The sequence below is a fragment of the Cannabis sativa genome, chromosome 5 (assembly GCF_029168945.1).
Source record: "Cannabis sativa cultivar Pink pepper isolate KNU-18-1 chromosome 5, ASM2916894v1, whole genome shotgun sequence".
Taxonomy (NCBI): Eukaryota; Viridiplantae; Streptophyta; class Magnoliopsida; order Rosales; family Cannabaceae; genus Cannabis; species Cannabis sativa.
The window spans coordinates 6408816-6430239 of record NC_083605.1 but is presented as its reverse complement, the minus strand read 5'-3'; the positions used below and the strand labels follow the sequence as shown (position 1 = coordinate 6430239).

At 35.0% G+C, this 21424-nt stretch overlaps 1 protein-coding gene across 4 annotated transcripts in view; it reads left to right on the top strand.

Moving 5' to 3' along the window:
* Nucleotides 1–21424, top strand: part of LOC115716261 ((S)-coclaurine N-methyltransferase) — a 36988-nt gene that overhangs the window by 1393 nt on the left and 14171 nt on the right. For 2 of the 4 annotated variants that reach the window (XM_061115330.1, XM_061115333.1), the window contains exons 3-7: nucleotides 469–693; nucleotides 793–892; nucleotides 8854–8964; nucleotides 16461–16544; nucleotides 17072–17130. In XM_061115330.1, coding sequence (XP_060971313.1) covers nucleotides 469–693; nucleotides 793–892; nucleotides 8854–8964; nucleotides 16461–16544; nucleotides 17072–17130 — 579 coding nt within the window. The remainder of the gene's footprint in view (nucleotides 1–468; nucleotides 694–792; nucleotides 893–8853; nucleotides 8965–16460; nucleotides 16545–17071; nucleotides 17131–21424) is intronic. The other 2 variants (XM_061115331.1, XM_030645019.2) reach the window with 2 other exon arrangements.

Sequence of the window (21424 nt, the reverse complement as noted above, 5' to 3'; positions counted from 1 at the left end):
TTTAATAATTTAAAACCGCAAACCGCACCGCACCGCGCGGTTTGGGAAAAATTCAAACTGCAACCGTACCGCGAAGAATTTCAAATCGCATTTTTTTTGCGGTGCGGGCGGTTTGAGCGGTTTGAGCGGTTTGATGTACACCCCTATACACTACAGAGAGAGTACTCTATTTTTCTTTTTCTTTTTGGGAAAAAAATTGACTGAGTTTGTTTATTAATTATTATTACTATTGCTTACTATTTGGAGAATTATATTATATTTGAACTTTTGATTATTTTTTTTTATTCAATTAAATATCTGATTCTATATAATAATTTTTATAGAATATTAACAAATAAGAATGCTCTTTGGAATTATCGTAGTTTTTGTTATTTGAGTAAAAGTGGAGTATTGAAGAATGCTGGCAATGATACTTTGAGTTTTTTTATTATTTTTTCTTTTTGGGGTTTTGGGAATTATTGTGTGTAGTTGTTGTTACTTTGAGAAAAGTTCAAGTACATTAGAGGAAGCAGAGAAGGCAATGCTGGAAATGTACTGTGAAAAGTCAAAGCTTGAAGATGGTCAAACTGTTCTTGATGTTGGGTGTGGATGGGGATCACTTTCTTTGTACATTGCTCAAAAGTATAAGAATTGTAAGGTCACTGGGATTTGTAACTCTTCTACTCAGAAAGATCATATTGACCAGCGTTGTAGGTAATAATATAATTTATGAGTTTTCAAGTCTTAGGATTAATTTTATTTGATTAATTGACTTTGAAGAGCTTAGGGGTTTATTTTGTGACTTTTTTGTAGAGAGCTTGGGGTTGAGAATGTGGAGATCATTGTGGCTAATATTAGCACATTTGAAGTGGAAAGATCTTTTGATAGAATATATTCCATTGGAATGTTTGAGGTGTGTAACATAAAAAACTTTGACTTCGACCAAACTAACTATATTCGAATTGGGAGTTTATTAGAATAGAGGTTTTTTTTTTTTATTATTTTTTATTTTTAATGAATAATATTTTATTTATAATAATAAAAACATCCACTACACAATAACGACAAAGACTAGATCTTAATATTATTCTAAAATATATTTGGTGCCTCACAAAATAGTTTGATACATTGATTTATTCAGAAAAATTAAGATTAATGGTGCAGAATTAAATGAATGAAATTTTAAAATAATTAACCAAATTAACAATGATAAGATTAATAACAAGAACAATAATTAAAAATAAAAAACAGGGACAAAAAGAGTGATAAAAACTAGAAATCACTAAATGCAGAAAATAAAGAAATCAATACCAAGATATATACTGGTTCAAGTCCGATAGATTGATGTGATCTATGACTCTACTCCAGTTCTGGAACAACACTAAGATTCTTTTTTATTGGTTGGGAAAGAATAGGTACGCGTACAGTCGATACGAGATTCTGTTGAGTTCTCTCAAAGTATTTCAACTCTCACACTTTCACCCACGAATCTTCTTCATCTATAGAAGGTTCTTCTTACAAAACCCAAACACAATCTCTCTCTTTTCTCTGCGCCTTTCTCTCTACCTCTCAATATTCTCTCTCTCTCTCTCTCTCTCTCTCTCTCTCTCTCTCTCTCTCTCTCTCTCTCAAAATCTCAATCTCATCTGAACAGAGTTCTCTTGCTCCTAATTTTTGGTCATGTTTCTAAAGGTTGAGTCAAGGTGGTATTTAGGGGTGTTCATTGGATCACATCTAATGGATTTGGACCCAACCGATCCAATCAAATTATTTATTGGATATTAAATTTTATCATCCGATCCGATCCAATCGAATTGTGTCATCCGATCCGATCCGATCCAATAGATGTATTGGATTGGATTGGTTCCAACCATTTGATGCATTAACTGGTTTTCTATTAGATTGAATTGGATCCATCTAATCTATTTTAGTTATTATTTAAGTTGATTTCATTAAAAAGAAAAAAATATATAAAAAAAAAAGTAAAAAACATATCTTAAAACTTAATTCTCATGATCTCATAATAATTAGTTTCGTTCAACCTAATTCTCATGATCTCATAATAAAACCACTAATAAAATAAAATTTATTCAATATGCATTAACACTTTTATTAGCGTTTAGGAAGATGATAATTAATATTTTAGATCTAAGGTTTTTTATTTTTAATCTCATGTGTTAAATGTATATTAAATCAATTAATATATATTTTTAAATAAAATATATTAAATATATAAATTTATAAATGTATTTTAAAAAATATATAAATATAACTGGATGAGCATTAGATGATAATTGGATCGGTTTGGTTGGTTATCCATTGAATTGGATGTCCCATCGAACAACCGATCCGATCCGATTAGATTTTTAAAATTTACATCCAATCTGATCCAACTGTGATTGGATACCCGATTCTATTGAATCGGTTGGGATTGAATCGGTCGGATGTAATTAGATTAGATGACTTTCTTCACACACCTAGTGGTATTTATAGCCTTAGGATCAAGATCCTAAAATCAGTGGCTGCACAAAACGAGGTTGTAAGTTAGTTAGAAATAACTAACTTAACCAACTTCTCATTTAGCAAAGTCTCCATGTCAACGTAAGTATCGGGGCCTTCGGGATCATGAACGAGCTTCCGGACCCACGGACCAAAGGCACTTACTGTAGACGCTTTCGGATAGGATATAAGTTCACTGAAGTCGACTATCCAGGACTACCAATCTAGGAGGGATAACTAGCTAGCTAGAACTCATTTTCAGGGAAGGGCTAGCTATCTTGAAGACTGCACCCGAAGTGGACATGATAGTCATTCGGGAACTCTCTTTCGGACCCGACTATCATTCCACAAGACTCCTTTGGGACCGCGAGTAAACTGACGAATGCGAAGACCTTTTCATTTGGAGAAACTATACCATAAATTCCACTTAGTTACTTCAAATTAAAAGAATGACGATGATGAAGAAAGAATGCAATTATCATTGGTTGGTGTTCCAAGAATCTCAGTGTACTAACTTTTGAGATTTATCAAGTTCAAGCAATGTTTGAACTTATTTAAGGCTAAGACCTTAGTCCCAACATCAGCAGGATTATCTTCAGCACTGACCTTCTCTAAATCAACCAGCCCCTCTTCTATCTTCTCTCTAATCCAGTAGAGTCTTATATCCATGTGTTTGCTCTTTTCATGATAAACTGAATTTTTACAAGATGAATGGATGACTGACTATCCAAATACACAGTTACTCCTCCTTTGGTTTGTTTCAACTTATAAAGTATTCCCCGAAGCTACAACACTTCTTTAAAAGCTTTCGTAATCGCCATAAATTCTACTTCCATGGTGGAAAGAGCAACCACAGACTGTAACTGAGCCTTCTAGCATATATAGTTCCAGTTTGTCAAGAACATATATGAAGTGGTTGATTTTCTGGTATCTCTATTTGATGGGTAGTCTGCGTCCACGAACCCTTTCAACTCCAATTCTCCTTTTTCTTTCTCATAGGTTAGACCATAATCCCATGTTCCCTTCAGATATCTCAATAACCATTTAAGGGCTTTCCAATGTTCCATGCCCAAATTTAACATGAACCTACTTAGGATGCTTAAAGGGTGAGTTATGTCCGCTCTCGGCTCACCATCACATACAATAAGCATCCAAGAACCACTGCATAGGGTACATCTTTCATCTCTTCTTTCTCTTTCGTATTGTTAGGACATTGTTCTTTTGACAAAATGAACTATTACCCTAAAGGAACGGATGTACTCTTTGCATATTCCATGTTGAAAATCTGAATAATCTTCTTGATGTACTTGGACTGCTTCAAACTAATAGTCCCTTCCTTCCAATTCCGTGAGACTTCGATACCAAGTATCTTTTGAACTGGCCCAAGCTCTTTCATCTTGAATTCTCTCTTGAGCTTGGCTTTAATACTTTCATTAATTTATCTTTGCTCATGATGAGCATATCATCCACATAGAGCAATAAGAACACAGTTGTATATTGCTCCATATTCTTAAAATAAAGGCAGTGATCGTATGGAGATCGTTTGAACTTGATTTGATGCATGTATGTATCAAATCCTTTATTGCATTGTCTTGGGGACTGTTTTAAAACATACATAGATCTGTTAAGCTTACACACTAATCAACTCCTTTTCCTTCCACCTGAAAGCTGGGTGGTTGCTTCATATAGATCTCTTCATCCAAGAATCCATTTAGAAAAGCAGTCTTAACATCAAGCTGTTCAACTTCAAACTCCAAATGTGCTGTCAGGGACAATATCAGCCTTATCATCTTGTACTTTACCACAGGTGAGAAGATTTCAATATAGTTTATACCTTCCACCTGAGTAAAACCCTTAGCCACTAACATGGCTTTGAATCTCACATGTTCATTCTCATTGATTCCCTCTTTCACCTTGAAAATCTTCTTGTTTTCTGGCTTCGGCATACCTTCCATCTCCTCATCCATGCCCTGGAGCCATTTAGACTTGTTTCCACCAAAAATTGCCTCTTCATAACTTGTGCGCTCTTCAATTTCAGTTTGTTGAACAACTGGCAGTGCAAATGCTATTATGTCTACTTTCACAAATCTTACTGGAGAATAAATCATTTTTCGAGTTCTATCACGAGCCAACTGATAACCTTCTAGACCTATCTGTCCGAACCCTTTCGGCACTTCTGTTTGGTCTTTGTTATCTTGTTCTTTCGGCTCCATAATGGCTTTCATCTGCGCATTGTCTTCCAGTTTCACACTATCTTCTGCCTGTGAACCTTATTCTGAGAGCTTAGTTTCGTAGTCCACTTCTACGCTTGCGGTGTCTTTGTTTCCTATTTTCCCTGTAACACACGGAGACACACTACCTTTCTTGGAGGTCAAGTGAGCATATTCTAACTCATTAAAAACAACATTTCTAGCAATAATAACTTTTGGTTTACCGTTCTTAGAAAAATAGATTCTACACCCCTTGGCTCCTAAGGGATAACCTAGAAAAATTCTACTCACGGACCTAGGTTCCAGCTTGTCAATAGATTGATGTACATATGTAGTACACTTAGATGGTCTTAAATGCGTTAGGTTGGGGTTTCTATTGTACCACATCTCATAAGGTGTCTTAAGGTCTATAACTCTATTTGGGCTCCTGTTAACAAGGTAGGTTGCGATTGACAAGACTTCCCCTTAAAATGGTTTTTCTAACCCAGAACTAAACATTAAACATCTAACTTTGTTCAACAAGGTTCGATTCATTTTTTTAGGAACACCATTGTGCTCTGAGGTCTTCACTATGGTTCTATGTCTTGTGATGCCAAATTCTTAACACATCTTGTCAAATTCAGAGTTAACAAACTCCAACCTATTATCAGTCCTAAGGTTCTTAATTTTAAGATCAGTTTGATTTTCCACCTGAGTTTTCCAATTTCTAAATTGTTCCAAACACTCATCCTTAGTGGTTAACAAGTAGGTCCAAAAACAACGACATAATCATCAACTATTGAAAGAAAGTATTACTTACCGGAGTGAGTAGGCACCCTGTATGGCCCCCAAAGATTAGTGTGCACATACTCAAGTATCTTTTTAGTTGTGTGCCTTGCCAAAGTGAACTTCAACTTATGTTGTTTCCCAAAAACACAAGCTTCACAAAATGGTAAGGCAAAAGAATTTAAATTTTTAATTATACCTTGTTTGTGTAGTTCTTTGAGGCCTTGTTCACTGATATGCCCAAGTCTGTAATGCCACAATTTCATATTCGATACTAGTCCTTTCACCATACTTGCTTCTCCAGCTGGGACAGTCTCTCCTTGGAGAACATATAAACCATTGATCTTTTCACCTTTCATCACTACCAAAGAACCTTTGGTGATCCTTAGGCTTCCGTGCATGGACTTGTATCTGTATCTTTTGTCCTCGAGCGCACCTAGGGATATGAAATTTTGTCTAAGGTCCGGGATGTGCCTTACATTCGTCAGCACCTTAATTTTGCCATCATACTGTTTGATGGCCACCTTCCCAGTTCCAATGACCCTGCACAAATGATCATTACCCATAAGAACTTTACCTCCATCAACTGATTTATAATCAAAAAATGACTCTCGGTTTAGACAAATGTGATAAGTGCATCTGGAATCGAGAATCCACTCCCTGTTCATTGAAGATTCTGAGATGGAGAATAATTCTCCATCTGTGGAGCAGTCGTCTCTATCTTCTACGATTGCTGTAGAATCCGTCCCATGGTCCTGAAAGTCCTTCCTATCTCCATTGTGAGATTTATTAAAGCCTTGTTGTTCCTTGTACTTCTTGCAAAATCTTTGCAAGTTTAAGACTTTCCACAGAAGTAACACTTCCTTGTGTCCTTCTCTCTGGACTTTGATCTTGATTGAGAGTGCTGGTGTTTATTCTTCGATCTCATTTTCTTGGGTGATCTTTCTCTTGCCAAATACACTTCTTCTTTCTTGGATTCCTTCTCCAATTGTAATTTAAAATCTTCCGACTTAAGTGCGGTAAGAACATCTTTCAATGTAATAATGTCTCTGCCATACTTGATGGCTGCCTTGACTTCTTAATACGCGATTGGAAGTGATCTCAATAGAATGATGGCCTGACTTTCCTCATCAACCTTGTGGTTTATATTAGCCAATCCTACAATAATCTCATTAAATCTATCAATATTTTCATCTAAAGAAAGGGAAAAAATCATTCTAAAACTGTATAATCTTTCTAGTAAATTGATCTTACTAGCAATTGATAGTTTTAAGTATAATTCTTCCAGTTTATCCCAGACTCCTTTCGTTGTCTTCTCTGCGATGAGTTTCCTTCGAACACTGTTTGATAGATACATGATGATCGTGTAGTAAGCCATCTCAATAGAATGATGGCCTGACTTTCCTCATCAACCTTGTGGTTTATATTAGCCAATCCTACAATAATCTCATTAAATCTATCAATATTTTCATCTAAAGAAAGGGAAAAAATCATTCTAAACTGTATAATCTTTCTAGTAAATTGATCTTACTAGCAATTGATAGTTTTAAGTATAATTCTTCCAGTTTATCCCAGACTCCTTTCGTTGTCTTCTCTGCGATGAGTTTCCTTCGAACACTGTTTGATAGATACATGATGATCGTGTAGTAAGCCATCTCAATAGAATGATGGCCTGACTTTCCTCATCAACCTTGTGGTTTATATTAGCCAATCCTACAATAATCTCATTAAATCTATCAATATTTTCATCTAAAGAAAGGGAAAAAATCATTCTAAAACTGTATAATCTTTCTAGTAAATTGATCTTACTAGCAATTGATAGTTTTAAGTATAATTCTTCCAGTTTATCCCAGACTCCTTTCGTTGTCTTCTCTGCGATGAGTTTCCTTCGCACACTGTTTGATAGATACATGATGATCGTGTAGTAAGCCATCTCCTCCTTTTCTACTTTTTCTGCTGGTTTCTTTTCTACCAATAACTTCTCGTCTCCAAGAACCTTGGAAACTTTTGGTGCACAAGCATCCCCTTCAGACTTTCTCTCCATATAGCAAAGTCCCCAATTCCATCAAATTTTTCCAATTCGAATCTCGCCACTGATGACTTTCAAGTTTCTTTAAGATTGCAGCGAAAAGAACCTCGATTCTACGTTCTTGATTGATTACCAAGCTCTAATTTGTGGGAAAATAAAAACTAATTGTTCAGAATCAAATCAATGAAACTTTAAAATAATCAACCAAATTAGCAATGACAAGATTATCAACAAGAACAATTATCGGAGATAAAAAACAGGGACAAACAGAGTGATAAAAACTAGAAAACACTAAATGCAGAAAATAAAAAAATCAACACCAAGATATATACTGGTTCATGTCTGGTAGATCGATGTGATTTATGGCTCTACTCCAGTTCTGGAACACCACCGTGATTTTTCTTTATTGATTGAGCAAGAATAGGTACAATACAATCGAGACGAGATTTCCTGTTGAGTTCTCACAAAGTGTTTCAACTCTCACACTTTTACCCAAGAATCTTCTTCATCTATAGAAGATTCTTCTTACAAAATCCAAACCCTATCTCTCTTTTCTTTGCACCTCTCTCTCTACCTCTCAATCTTCTTTCTCTATCTCTCTCTCTCTCTCTCTCTCTCTCTCTCTCTCTCTCTCTCTCTCTCTCTCTCTCTCTCTCTCTCTCTCTCTCTCTCTCAATCTCATCTTAATAGAGTTCTCCAACTCCTAATTTCCAGTCATGTTTCTAAAGGTTAAGTCAATGTGGTATTTATAGCCTTAGGATCAAGATCCTAAAGTCGGTGGCTGCACGAAATGAGATTGTTAAGTTAGCTAGAAATAACTAACTTAATCAACTCCTCATTTAACGAAGTCTCCATGTCAACACAAGTACTGGGGCCTTTGGGATCATGAATGAGTTTCCGGACTCACGGACGAAAGGCACTTACTGAAGACGCTTCCGGATAGGATGTAAGTTCACTGAAGTCGACTATTCGGAACTACCAATTTAGGAGGGATAACTAGCCAGCTAGAACTCCTTTCCAGGGAAGGGCTAGCTATCCTGAAGACTAAACCCGGAGTGGACATGATAGTCATCTGGGAACTCCCTTCTGGACCCAACTATCATTCCACAAGACTCATTTTGGGACTACGATAAAACTGACGAATGCAGAAACTTTTTCATTTAGAAGAATTATACCACAACATCTTTATGTGTAATTAATCTCACACATGAGACATGCCAATACATACAATTTTCCTAATTTAAAGGTGAATCTCTGTTTAAACTAGCCAACTGAAAAAAAAAAAGAATTATTTTTTATAGTGTATTCATTTATCGAGGTTTTATTATACTATGATTTGTGCTATATATGATAGTAATGTGATTATTACAGCATATGAAGAATTATAAGGAGCTTCTGAAGAAAATATCAGGGTGGATGAAGAAGGATGCTCTTCTATTTGTTCAGCATTTCTGTCATAAAACATTTGCTTATCATTTTGAGGTATAAATTAAGAGGAGTGCTAAGAGCATCTTTAATGGAGTGTTGAAAATATGGTATATTGTTATATTTTACCACACTTAAAGAAAAATTATTATTTTAATGGTATTTTAAAAAGTGTGTTAACTTTAGCACATGCTAAAAATTGTATAAAATTTAACACAAAATATAGCTGTGTGCTAAATTTAGTCCACGATAAATATTATTTTTCTATTTACTATAATATTTACTAAAATTTACATTCTTTATTAACTATATTACCATTAATTAAATAATAAAGGAATAAAAAATAATAATTTTTGTACATTTGTAATAAAATATTAAATGACCATTAATATAATCAAATATTTTTTGGGATAATTACATGAAACACTATTTTCTATAAAAAAAAAGTATATTTTTCGGTTTAAATATTTTTTTTTTTTTTACATTTTTACAGTTTTCTATATAATCAACACGAAAACAACAAAAAAAAGTACATAAAAGTAATAAAAAATAACATTTAAACAACAACAAAAAATAACGCACAGATAACAAAAATACAACATAAAAGACCGTATTTTCTGTAAATAAAATTATAAAAATCGTAACAATGTTTAAAATTCCATACAACCGTATTTTTGTAATTTTTTTTTTGTTATTTTTGTATATTTGTGAAATAATCCCCCCCCTTTTTTTTTCTTATTTTACATCATTTGCATTGGAGCACAATTGCAATAGTGGGCCAAATTTAGCACAAACTCATTTTTTGTGCCAAATTTAGTACAAATTTTAGATCTTTCTATTAGAGATGGTCTAAGAAAATTCTCTTCTATACTCTCTTTAGTTTGATAACAAGTGTTATTTTTTTGAGAAAAATTAATTTAACTTAATAATTAGATATGATATTAATATTTTATTACAATTATGTCATTCTATACATTATACATGTATTTTTTCTATTTATTTTTAATATTTACTCAAGTATAGGTAAGAAATTTATTTGAATAATTCATTTTCATTTTTCATACAAAGTATAATGTTGTAGATATATTATTTGTTTTTACATGATTTACAAATATTTTTATTCTTTTTTTTTTTCATTTTTTTCTTAACCACTTTTTCTTTTATCATTTCATGTGTATGATCATACGATTATTTGCACAAATTTTTATCTTTATTTGAATGTTAAAAAATTTCTGTTACCTTCACACAAAATATTCCTTACACTATACAATATATAGGTACCTTGGAGGGGACTACCAAAGGAGAAAATGAAAATTGTTTAAAGAATTAAGGAAAGAAATATATCTTGATAATTACAAAAGAACAAAAAAATTAAATTAATAATAAAGCTAATTACTATTTAACATTCCCTGCAAACTCAACGGGCAAGGAAGAATGTTGAGTTTGGTTTGAAGTTCTTAAAAACAAGAAGTGACAAAAGGCTTGGGGAGGCAGTCAACCACCTAATCAGAAGATGGAGTAAAGGATAGAGATAAGATGCCATAGTTGACTCATTCACGAACAAAATGGTAGTCAATCTCGACATGCCCTGTCCAGGCATGAAGGACTGGGTTAGAGCCAAAATGCAAATTGCTCGTGTCATCACAATGCATAGTTGGTGCACCAAGGGGAGAGATATTGAGCTCCCTAAGAAGAGACTCAAGCCAAGAAACTTTAGAAGCACCATTGGCTAACTCCAGATATTCAGACTCGTCGCATTCGGTGTTGGAGCAAGAAATGACCTTTTGTTTGGAAGATAAACAAGAGATGAGGTTCATGTCAAAGAATATACAATATGGTAGTGCTATGATGATCAACCAGACAAGATGTTCAATCTACATTAGTAAAATAGTGCAATGGAACGATTTATATGGCTAAATAACAAGGCAAAGATGAGCAGTATCTTTGAGGTATCTTAAGATATGCTTGGTTGTTTGGAGATGAGTGGTGGTAGGAGCATGCATAAATTGACATTTTTTTGTTCACGGGAAAGGAGATATCAAGCCTTGTAAACATGCAATATTGGAGAGCTCCAACCAATCTTCTATATTCAATTGCATCTTGTAAGGGATCGCCATCATGTATACAAAGGGGAGCAAGAGAAAGAAGAGTGCTAACCGGCTTAGACTCAAGGAGACCCGTCTTGGTGAGGAGATCTCAAATGTATTTTGTTTGAGAGAGATGAAGACCAGAAAGAGATTGTGCAACCTGAATACCAAGAAAAAAAGTAATGATCCCAAATCTTTGACTGCAACGTGAGAGTTTAGATACAGTAACATGGCAACAATGGTAGTGGAACATGAACCAGTAACTATAATATCATCCACATATATGAGCACAATGAGCATAATAAAGCCAGACCAATATACAAACATGGAACAGTCAACCTTAGAAGCAATGAAACCCTAATGAAGAAGAGTTGTACTGAGTTTGATGAACCAAGTGTGAGGCTATTGTTTGAAGCCATAAAGAGACTTCAACAATTTACAAACACGAGTCGATTGATTCGGATCAACAAATCCTTGTGGTTGTGTCATATAAACAGTTTCTTCTAAGTTACCAAGAAGAAATGCATTTTGAATGTCCAACTGTTTAATGATACACTTGGAAGAGATAGCCCAAGGAAGTACTAGTCGAATGGTGCTGGATTTAAATTTAATACCAGGTTGTAGGTCTCATGAAAGTCATGGCCCAAAGTTTGATGGTACCCTTTAACCACCAGGCGGGCTTTGTATCAATAAACCAAACCATCAACACTAAGTTTGAGATTATACACCCATTTACACCCAATTATTTTAGCATTAGGCGGAGGTGGAACAAGAATCCAAGTTTTTTGAGAGATGAGAGCAACAAATTTAGTTTTCATGGCATTGTTCCACTGAAGATAATCGCTGGCCTCTTTGAAAGATGATGGCTCGACGGGAGTACTTACAACAACAGAGTAAAACAGATTCGACTTGTGGATGTCGGACTTAGCACGAGTTATCATAGGATGTACATTTAAGGGGCAATGGTATGTTCATGAGGACAATGCAAATCACCTACTAAGGGAAGAGAGGGAGGAGAATCATGAGAAGATGAAGAGGAAGATCTAGGAGAATGACTAGAAGGAGAAGGAATGGAAATTGCAGACAAAGGTGTAGAAGAATGGATCGGAGAGGAGAGAACTATAGGTGGAGGACTAGATGGGGTAGGAGGAGTAAAAGATGGACTAGAAGAGGGAAATGATAATGGTACAAGGAGCAATAGGAGGTGGAGAGGATGAAGAAATGGATTGAAAAGAAAATGTAGTTTTGTTGAAAACAATATGACGGGTGGCATGAAGATGGTTAGAGGTAGGATGAAGACATAGATACCCTTTATGTTGGCTGTTATATCCCCAAAAAATACAAGAATAATAGCAAAATTGAAGTTTGTGAGCATTGTAAAGATGAAATGGAGAACAACCAAAAATTTTAAAAAATATATATCATAATTGGGGATTTTGTCTGAGAGAACATGGTAGGGGCTGCGGGAATGTAAAGCACGAGTAGGAAGCCTAGTTATCAAGTAAACAACTGTAGAAAAAGCATATGGCCAGAAATGAAGAAGCATATGGCATGGGCTAAGAGAGTGAGTCCTGTGTCAACCACGTGATGATTTTTGCACTCAACCCGACAATTTTTTTGAGGTGTGTGAGGACACGAAAGTTCATGGAGGATGCCATGTTTACAAAAAAAGTTAGAGAGAGAACAATATTCACTGCCCCAATCAATTCAACCCATTATAATTTCAGAAGTAAACTGAGTAAGAATCATTATTTTAAAAGTGAGAAAATCTTGGAAAACGTCATCCTTAGGTTTAAGTAGGTAAACCCAAGTAAAACGAGTATAATAATCTATAGGTTAATTAGGATTTTTTTCTCCCCGAACTTTGACATGTACTAAATTATACCCCCTGAACTTTTTTTGCCGTTAAAAATTTCCCGTGAACTATTAAGATTGTTAGATTTAAGGACTTTTGTCTAATTTTAGTAAAAAAATTCTAACATGGATGAAAGTTCAGGGAGTATGATTTAGTACATATCAAAGTTTGAGGGGCATGACTTGGTAGATATCAAAGTCTAGGGAGCATGGTTTAGTACATAAACAATCACTGAAATAGTAAACTTGAATGAAATTAGACAAAAGTCCTTAAATTTAACAATCTCAATAGTTCAGAGGGGGATTTTTAACGGCCAAAAAAGTTCAGGGAGCTTGATTCGGTACATGTCAAAGTTCGGGGGGGGGGGTGGGGGGAAATCCTAATTAGCCTAATCTAAAAATAAAGAAAAATATCGAACACTAGTGACAGCAGTAACTGGGGAAGGACCCCAAAGATCTAAATGTATTAATTCAAAGAGTTGTGAAGTCTGAGATACATAGATAGAAAAAGGTAATCTATGGGACTTGTCCAGTTGACAAGAAGAGAAAAAAGTATTACATTTGTTCTTAGAAAAAGCTAGAAACATTACATAGAGACGCATATTGAGAAACAACATCCGTAGAGAGATGACCTAAACGAGAGTGCCACACTATTGGAAAAGATTTGGTGGTAAGTATAAGTTTAGGTGAAGATGAGTCTGAAGGGGGTTGAGATGTGCAGACGAAGATGGAAGTGAAACACAATAGATGCCATTGTCAAGAAGACACGTGAGGAGAATTTTGTGGATGTCCTGGTGCTTAACAAAAAAGGAAGAGGGATAAAACTCAACATAAGCATGGTTTTCATGACATAATTTCAAAACACTTAGTACTTTTTTGAAAAGAAAAGGAAAGTGATAAACTTGACAAAGTTTAAGAGGAGAAGAAGTAGATAGATATGCATTGCCCACATGAGAAATAGAGAGAGACTTACCATTACCCGCAGTAATTTTATCACCACCATGAAACTGTTGAAGGGATTCCAACAAGCTTAAATTCGAAGGAAAATGATGGGAGGCTCCCAAATCCATATACCACACATGGTTTGTAAGAGTGGAGGTAGGGGACAAAGGAGGAGGGGTTTGACGTGTGAGAAAAGCATTGAAAGGGTTTTAGTGTGGTGGAGGAGATTGGTATTGAAGATTAGTGTGATGATAACAGGTATTAGTAGTGTGACCAAGTTTGTAGCAAATTTGGCATTTGGGTTTATAAGGAGGTCGAGTGTGGACCAGAGAGAGGAAGATCGTGGTGGTGGAAAAAATAGTGGATGAGGTTGATGAAATTGATGGGTGAAGGGTGAATTTGGATGGTTCTGGTGCGAGTAAGAATGATTCGGGCAGAAGTTATCTTGGATTTGGGAAGTTATAAATTGGCTAGGTTGGCTTGAAGGGAGCTAAGTTGGGTTGCAGTATGTTGTCTATTCAAACTGACATTATATAGATGAGTAACAAAGAATGAACCTCTTCAATAGAAGTTTCATAGGTTAAGCTTGAATAGGAGACACAAAGGCATTATACTTAGATCCTATTCCATTGAATAGGTAAATGTGATGGTCTTGAAGAGACACAGGGCCTCCAATAGAGGCAAGAACATTGTATAACAATTTTAATTTTTGTAAATAAGCCAAGGCAGACATCCCTTCTTTCTTAAGATTTTGCAAAGTGGTTTGTACCTCCAACTTTTGAGCGAAGGAAGCAGTAGTATATGTTTGCTCGAGTGATAGCCAAATTTGTGCAGTAGTGCTAAACCCAACAATTTGGCCTAGCATGATATCAAATAGAGAGGCGTAGAGCCACCCCTTGATCAACCAGTTGTATGTCAATGTAACCTTCAAGGACATTTGCAATTATAATGTTCTACACTTTCATCTACCACACCAGATAGTTGGAGCCATCAAGCTTAACGACGATGGTTTGGTTGACAGAAGGGAAGCCAGAGGAAAAATGTTCGATGACTAAGGAAGACGAAGGTGGGAGGGTAGGTGGTGTATGAGACGACTGTGTATTAATAGGTAGGTTATTTTGGTTTTGAGGGTTTTGTGTTTGGTTATCCCCTGAAGAATGGGTAGACCCACCACTTATTTCAGATGTCATATTGTACCGTTGGCTCTGATGCCATGACAAAGGGAATGCTAAAAATATTCTATTCCCTTCACACAAAATAATCCTTACACAGTACAATATGTAGGACCCCTTGAGCATACTAACAAAGAAGAAAATGGCAACTGTCTAAGTAGATCGAAATCGATATATGTTGATAATTACAAAGGGAAAAACACTAAATTAATAATAAAGCTAATTAACATTATTCTTTTTTTTTTCTTCCATAAGTTTTATTTTCCCATACAAAATTTTTTCCCACCAACCACGTCCAATACCATATCCAAAAGTATTTTTTTTTTCACTCTCTAGTCTCAATATAATTTGCTTTTTTTTTATTATTAATATTAATTAATCTTTATTTCTTCTTCATTAACGTTCCATTACATTTTTCTTTAAAAAATATTTTATTTCTGTTAACCAACTATTTATAAAATGGTATCTTACCTAATAAAATTAGTATTGCATATATAAATTATTATTTGATGAGTATATATTAAATAAAATTAATACCAAAAAAAAAAAAATTCCTAATAAAATGATAAATGAATTTGAAAGAAAATAAATAACGTTAACTATTTATTGTGAAAAATGTGTGATATTGTTTTTGTCCCACTACCTAAAGCAATAAACAAAATAAATTAGCTTAAAAATTTACTATGCTAAATATATATTAGAGAAGAAAAAAAAGCACAATACATGAATGGCATAATTGTAATAAAATATTAATATCATACATATTTAATTATTAAGTTAATAAATCTTACTCAAAAATAACACTTGTTATCCAATTAGAGAGAGTGTAAAGAAGAGCATCTAACATTTTGGAGAATGTTTGATGATGTGGATAGCTTAAGTAGCAAAATATAAAGATAATATACTATTAAAGAGAAAAAAAATGATATTCTTGAAAAAACATTGTTATTGGGTATCAACAGTGCCTAGCACATCTAGATATGTCGTTTTGCGATTGAACAACGATACTTAATTGGCTTAATAGCGAAGAGAGTGTTAGATACCACTAGTGCCTTATAGCATTTGAAAAGTATCAAAAACCTCCAAATCCCTTAAAAATATTATATTTTATTTTCTCTTTTTCATATTATTTTTAGCACTTTTTATTTTAAAATGTTTTAATAGTAAACACTTTTAACAATTATTAAAATAATACTATATTATTTTTATTATTATATATATTAAATAATTAAATTTTCTATGTTATAATAAAATAATAATAAAGAACATGAAAACAGAGAAGATATAAAAGATGTTACTGTTAGGCGTTTTCTCTTGGAGTTTTTTGTCACTCCAATTTAATAGATGTTAAAAATATATTTATATTTTTTTCATTGGAGATGCTCTTAAAACTCCTCATAATTTAATACCCTTTTTTTCTTTTTATAATTACAGTTTTGGATTGTGCTAGTTTTGTTAATTTGATTAAGTTAAAGTACTGTTTTATGGCATAACTTAGGATGTAAATGAAGATGATTGGATTACAAGGTACTTCTTCACTGGAGGTACTATGCCTTCAGCAAATCTATTATTGTATTTCCAGGTAAATTTTGCTATCAAATATCTCTTTTCTTAATTCAAGTTGAGATGGTTTTCGTTATATATATTGCTAATGCATCTATATTATAACCTACCAAATTTGAGCTATGATCATATATATCATATATGTATATATTTTTCGTACTTTCATAATCTCAAACTTTCATTTCTTACTACATTGAGATGCTAATGCCACAAACCCTACCGAATTTGAGGGTTGTAAATAGCCATTTTGTATAATTATTTTGCATAATAATCTCATTTTTATAATTCTTTGAGAAATAGATTTTCAAAGACATATTCGATACCCTATTTCAAACATCGTTTTTGCAAGGCAGCATATCGGAAAAAATGAAAAATTTCTCTAGTGACTAATGAAGTTTGTATAATCTATAATTTCAAACTTCCATTACTTATTGCATGCGAATATTGTTAAGATGGGTTCATTCAATATCAAATATTACTAATTAATATCAAATATTACTAATTAATGTTACACCCTTTCAAGTATTTGATAGCATTTTCTTGCAGGATGATGTTTCTGTTATTGATCATTGGCTTGTGAATGGGAAGCATTACGCACAGACAAGGTAAGAATAATGCATAATAATGGTTTGCGTATGTGGGGCAACAAAAACAAACTATTTAAATTGAGTAATGTTAGACACACACATAAATTACACTTTTTATACAAGTTGGCTGTGTAAAAAGAGAATGGGCTAAAGGAGCATTTTCTAACCTAGAATCACGAAGATGTCGACTTTGCACTATGCCCGATCTCAAGATTGCTTCGAATGATGTGTATTTAACTTTAACCACAAATAATTTTAAGGATAGACATTCACTTTTGTTTGTATGTTTATGTTAGAATTTGGGGATAAGATGAATGAGGTTCCATCTCAAAACTAATTGGCAATGGGAGGAGTAGCCCATTCATCTTATATATGACAATTTATTTCCACACATTAGCAATGTGAGACTTACTCTAATACACCCTCCTCACGTTTGGGGTCTGGAAAGTGCGGGTATAACGAACGACCTTTAAGAGACCACAGGGCCGAACGTCACATTTGAAAGAATCCCACAAGGCCAAATATCGAGAAATTTGTGGGTGTACACGTCGAGAAATTTGTGGATTTTTGAAACAGGTCAAAGACCGAACATTGAAAACTGGCACACATAGGCCGGAAGGTCCCAAATGGAGGTTAAAAGGGAGATAGTGAAAGTATCTATTTGGACCAGCAGCACTTTGGCTCACAACGGATCACAAATATCTTTTTGAACCAATGGCACTTTGGGCTCATAATGGATCACAAGTGGCTCTTTCTTCAGGGCTCAACACATCATTAAAATCATCTAAAACTATCCAAGGAATAGTAATTCCCTTAGCTAGCTCTTTTAAATCTTGCCATAATGGTTCCCTCCCTATGACTTGTTAAAATCGTAGACAAAGGTAATCAAGAACGTATTACCTCTACCTCTAGCTTTAACCTCTTAGTGAATCATTTGACTAGAGTAATAACGAATATTGATTTAGAACATATTCAATGTGACAGTCAGTAGTCCCGTGATCCGTAAGGGGAAATACCGGGTAAGCTGTGCAATCCCACACCGCCTGGGAAAGGTCAAGTGGGATGATTCTGAGACTGTGTAGGTATGGGACTACACAGTTGAAGAGGGCTTAAATGGATTGATTGGTACTACCTATATCAACAAGGTGCATCTTGTTTTTCGGTAGCCCATCTCGAAAGAACTCCACAGTTAAGCGAGCTTGACTTGGGAGTAATTTCAGGATGGGTGACCTCCTGGGAAGTTTTCCCAGGAAGCGTGTGAGTGAGGACAAAGCACGCTGGAAACGCTCGTGTTGGTCTGTAGGGCCAGTCATCAATCCATGAAGCAGCAAGAGTGACGTACCCGTGTATAAGAGCCATTATTCCGTGGGTGTAAGGACCCAATGGAGGCTTGAAGCGGGGACGTTACATTCAAATTCCAACTAATCAAGATACGACCACCTTTATGCCAAGCACTATTGGTATAAAAACACCAATCTCAGAACATCCTAAGGTATAAGGACCCCAAATTTTGAGGCCTTACCCTTGTTTCCAAGAGACCCACAAGCCCCACTCTCATTTTCCCAGTCATTCTTTTAACTTCCATTTTCTTTTTAGACTTGTTGAGCCCTCAGACGTTCCAATTCATGATTCTATCCATTCACTAATGGAGGATCTCCCCCTCCACTAGTGTTATCTTCCCTCCCTTGTTCTGCCATAATTTCCATGACTGTTGAGCTTTCCCCAGCTTCACCAAGCACGTCAAAATTATTAGTAACCACAGTAGGAACTAGATAAAACTTAGGGACTTTCCCCCCTTTCTTGACCACTCGAAAACCATCTTTATCTGGTGGAATTTCTATCTTTGGTGCTTTCCCCTATTTCTTCAATTCTCATTCAGCTTTGGTTGAAGGCTTCACTACATTCCTCTTTCAACATTCTTCAGTTTCGTGTCCCTATCCTTTACAATAGGAACATAAAATTGGCTTCCATTCAAAGTGTAAAGTAATAGTTTGTTCCTCATCCCATTTATCGAAAAACTTTATCCGCTCAGGAAACTCTTGGGCCAATTCTACTTCAATCATAACTCTTGCAAAGTTTAGTCTCACCTTATTTTTTGTGAAATCATCCAACATCAATGGTTTTTCAACTTGTCTGATGATCTTAAATAAAACACGTTCACTCTAATACTTGAAATTCAAATCATGAATTTAAACTCAAATTGGAGCAACCAACCCACTCTTTTCTTAAAATCCACCAAGGGGTCCCAAGCCTTCATAACTACTGGTTTCTTATCAAAGAAAATGAAACCATTAGATAGTATATTGTTTTTTATTTCCTCATTTAAAAGTCTAACAATAAACACCCCATAAGTAATCAGCCCCACCTTATCTACCTTCTCTTTCCAAAGTCTTTGAACAAACCCTTCAAAAACCCCCCCATTGGAAGATTAGATCCTAGAACGTAGCACATCATTACTAAGTTCCAAAATTGGATCTCTTCCTCAATATCTTCTATCTCAATTTTGACAATATTTCCTTTCTTCCTATCCTCTACTAAGGACTTCTCAAATTTGTCATCCAAATTCTGAAACACATTTTAATATCTGAGAATAGGGGGAAGGAATTTTACCTAAGTTGATAGCTTGCTCGCATCTCTTTGTTGCACTGAGAAAATAAGAGAAATCCTTCTTGATCTCTTCTTACTTTTGAATCAGTCTAAGAGATGAACGAGGAGAAAGTATATTCTCATGTGCATTATTCATGTTTTCATCTTCTGAGTCTGGATATGAGAAGTCAATCAGAGCCCCTCCAAGTAACTCCTCCATGGATTTCATCTTCTTCCCCCACAGTGAGGTATGCCCTTCTTTTTCACTATTAGAGCGGCAGCATACCTTGGTCTCCCTTTCTTCCTCGCGCCACCTTGTACCATAGTTCTAGTTAAAAGCTGAGAGAGAAACAAAGAGGAGAGAGACACTTTTTGAGTGTCATAATTATTACTCCTTAAAAATATACATTAATTTATAATATTTTATTTTAGTCTAATTATTACTTGTACACTTTCATACCAACTTATATTTCTACCTTGGTCACTATAATAGTATATGTATTAGTGAAGAGAAATATAGTTAGTCAGAGTTAGTTAGTGAGTTTGTTACACTTACAGCTGGTGTCAGCTACTCTAATTATTTTTCAGTTATATTGTAATCTTGCTTTTCTGTCTATATATAATGAATATCAAGAGCTGTGTTACTTAACACACAAGCTCATCTTCATTCTCTTTTCTCAACTTGGTATCAGAGTTTCTTGGTTCTTTTTTTTCGTTTCTTTCTCGATATTAATCTTGAAGTTTTCATCCATGGCATCTTCTTCAGCTGCTGGTTTCAGACCTGAGGCTTCATCTTCTTCTACAACATTGAATCTACCTTCTGCTACTGCTGCTCAAGTGATTCCAAATCACATAGTTCCCCTTAATCTTCGTCTTGATCGGAGTAACTATCTGTATTGGCAATGTCAGGTGTTGTCCACAGTTCGTGCTCATCAATTGGAAGAATTTCTCACTGGTGCACGCGCAAGACCTCCAGCTACCATTATTGATCCCTCAGATGAATCACGATCCATTCCAAATCCAGAATTGGTCGACTGGTTAAGCCTTGATCAATTTCTCATGAGTTGGTTATTCAACTCCATCTCCGAAAGAATGCTTGGACATGTTACTAGATGTGCTTCCTCTACTAAACTCTGGAATGTTCTCATTCAACATTTTACAAACACTTATCGAGCACAAATTCTACACCTTCGTGGATTACTTCAATCGACAAAGAAAGGATCAACCACAATTGAGGAGTACATTCTCAAGATGCGTTGTCTTGGAGACGCATCAATGGCTGCTGGCCAACAAATAACAGATGATGAGCTTATCTTGTACATTCTTGGCAGTCTTGGCAATGAGTATGACCTTGCTATAGTCACTCTCACCTCCAAAGAATCAGTCACTTTGCAAGATGTTCAATTCTTACTTCAAACTCAGGAAATGAGAATCGATCAACAAACATCGATTGCAACCTTGGATATTCATAATCCAACTGCAAATTATGCAGCTGCAAACAAGAAAAACCCCTCCTCTACATCCACCAATGGTCCTAATAGTCGTGGATGTCGTAGTTCCACCAGAGGATAAGGAGGTCGAAACCTTAACAATCGTGCTGCTAATTGCCCAATTTGTCAAGTGTGTGGTCGTGTTGGACACACAGCACTCAAGTGCTATCACAGGTTTGACCTGAGCTATCAAGGTGAAAACAACTCTGCCTCTACTGAAAACCCCACAGATGACC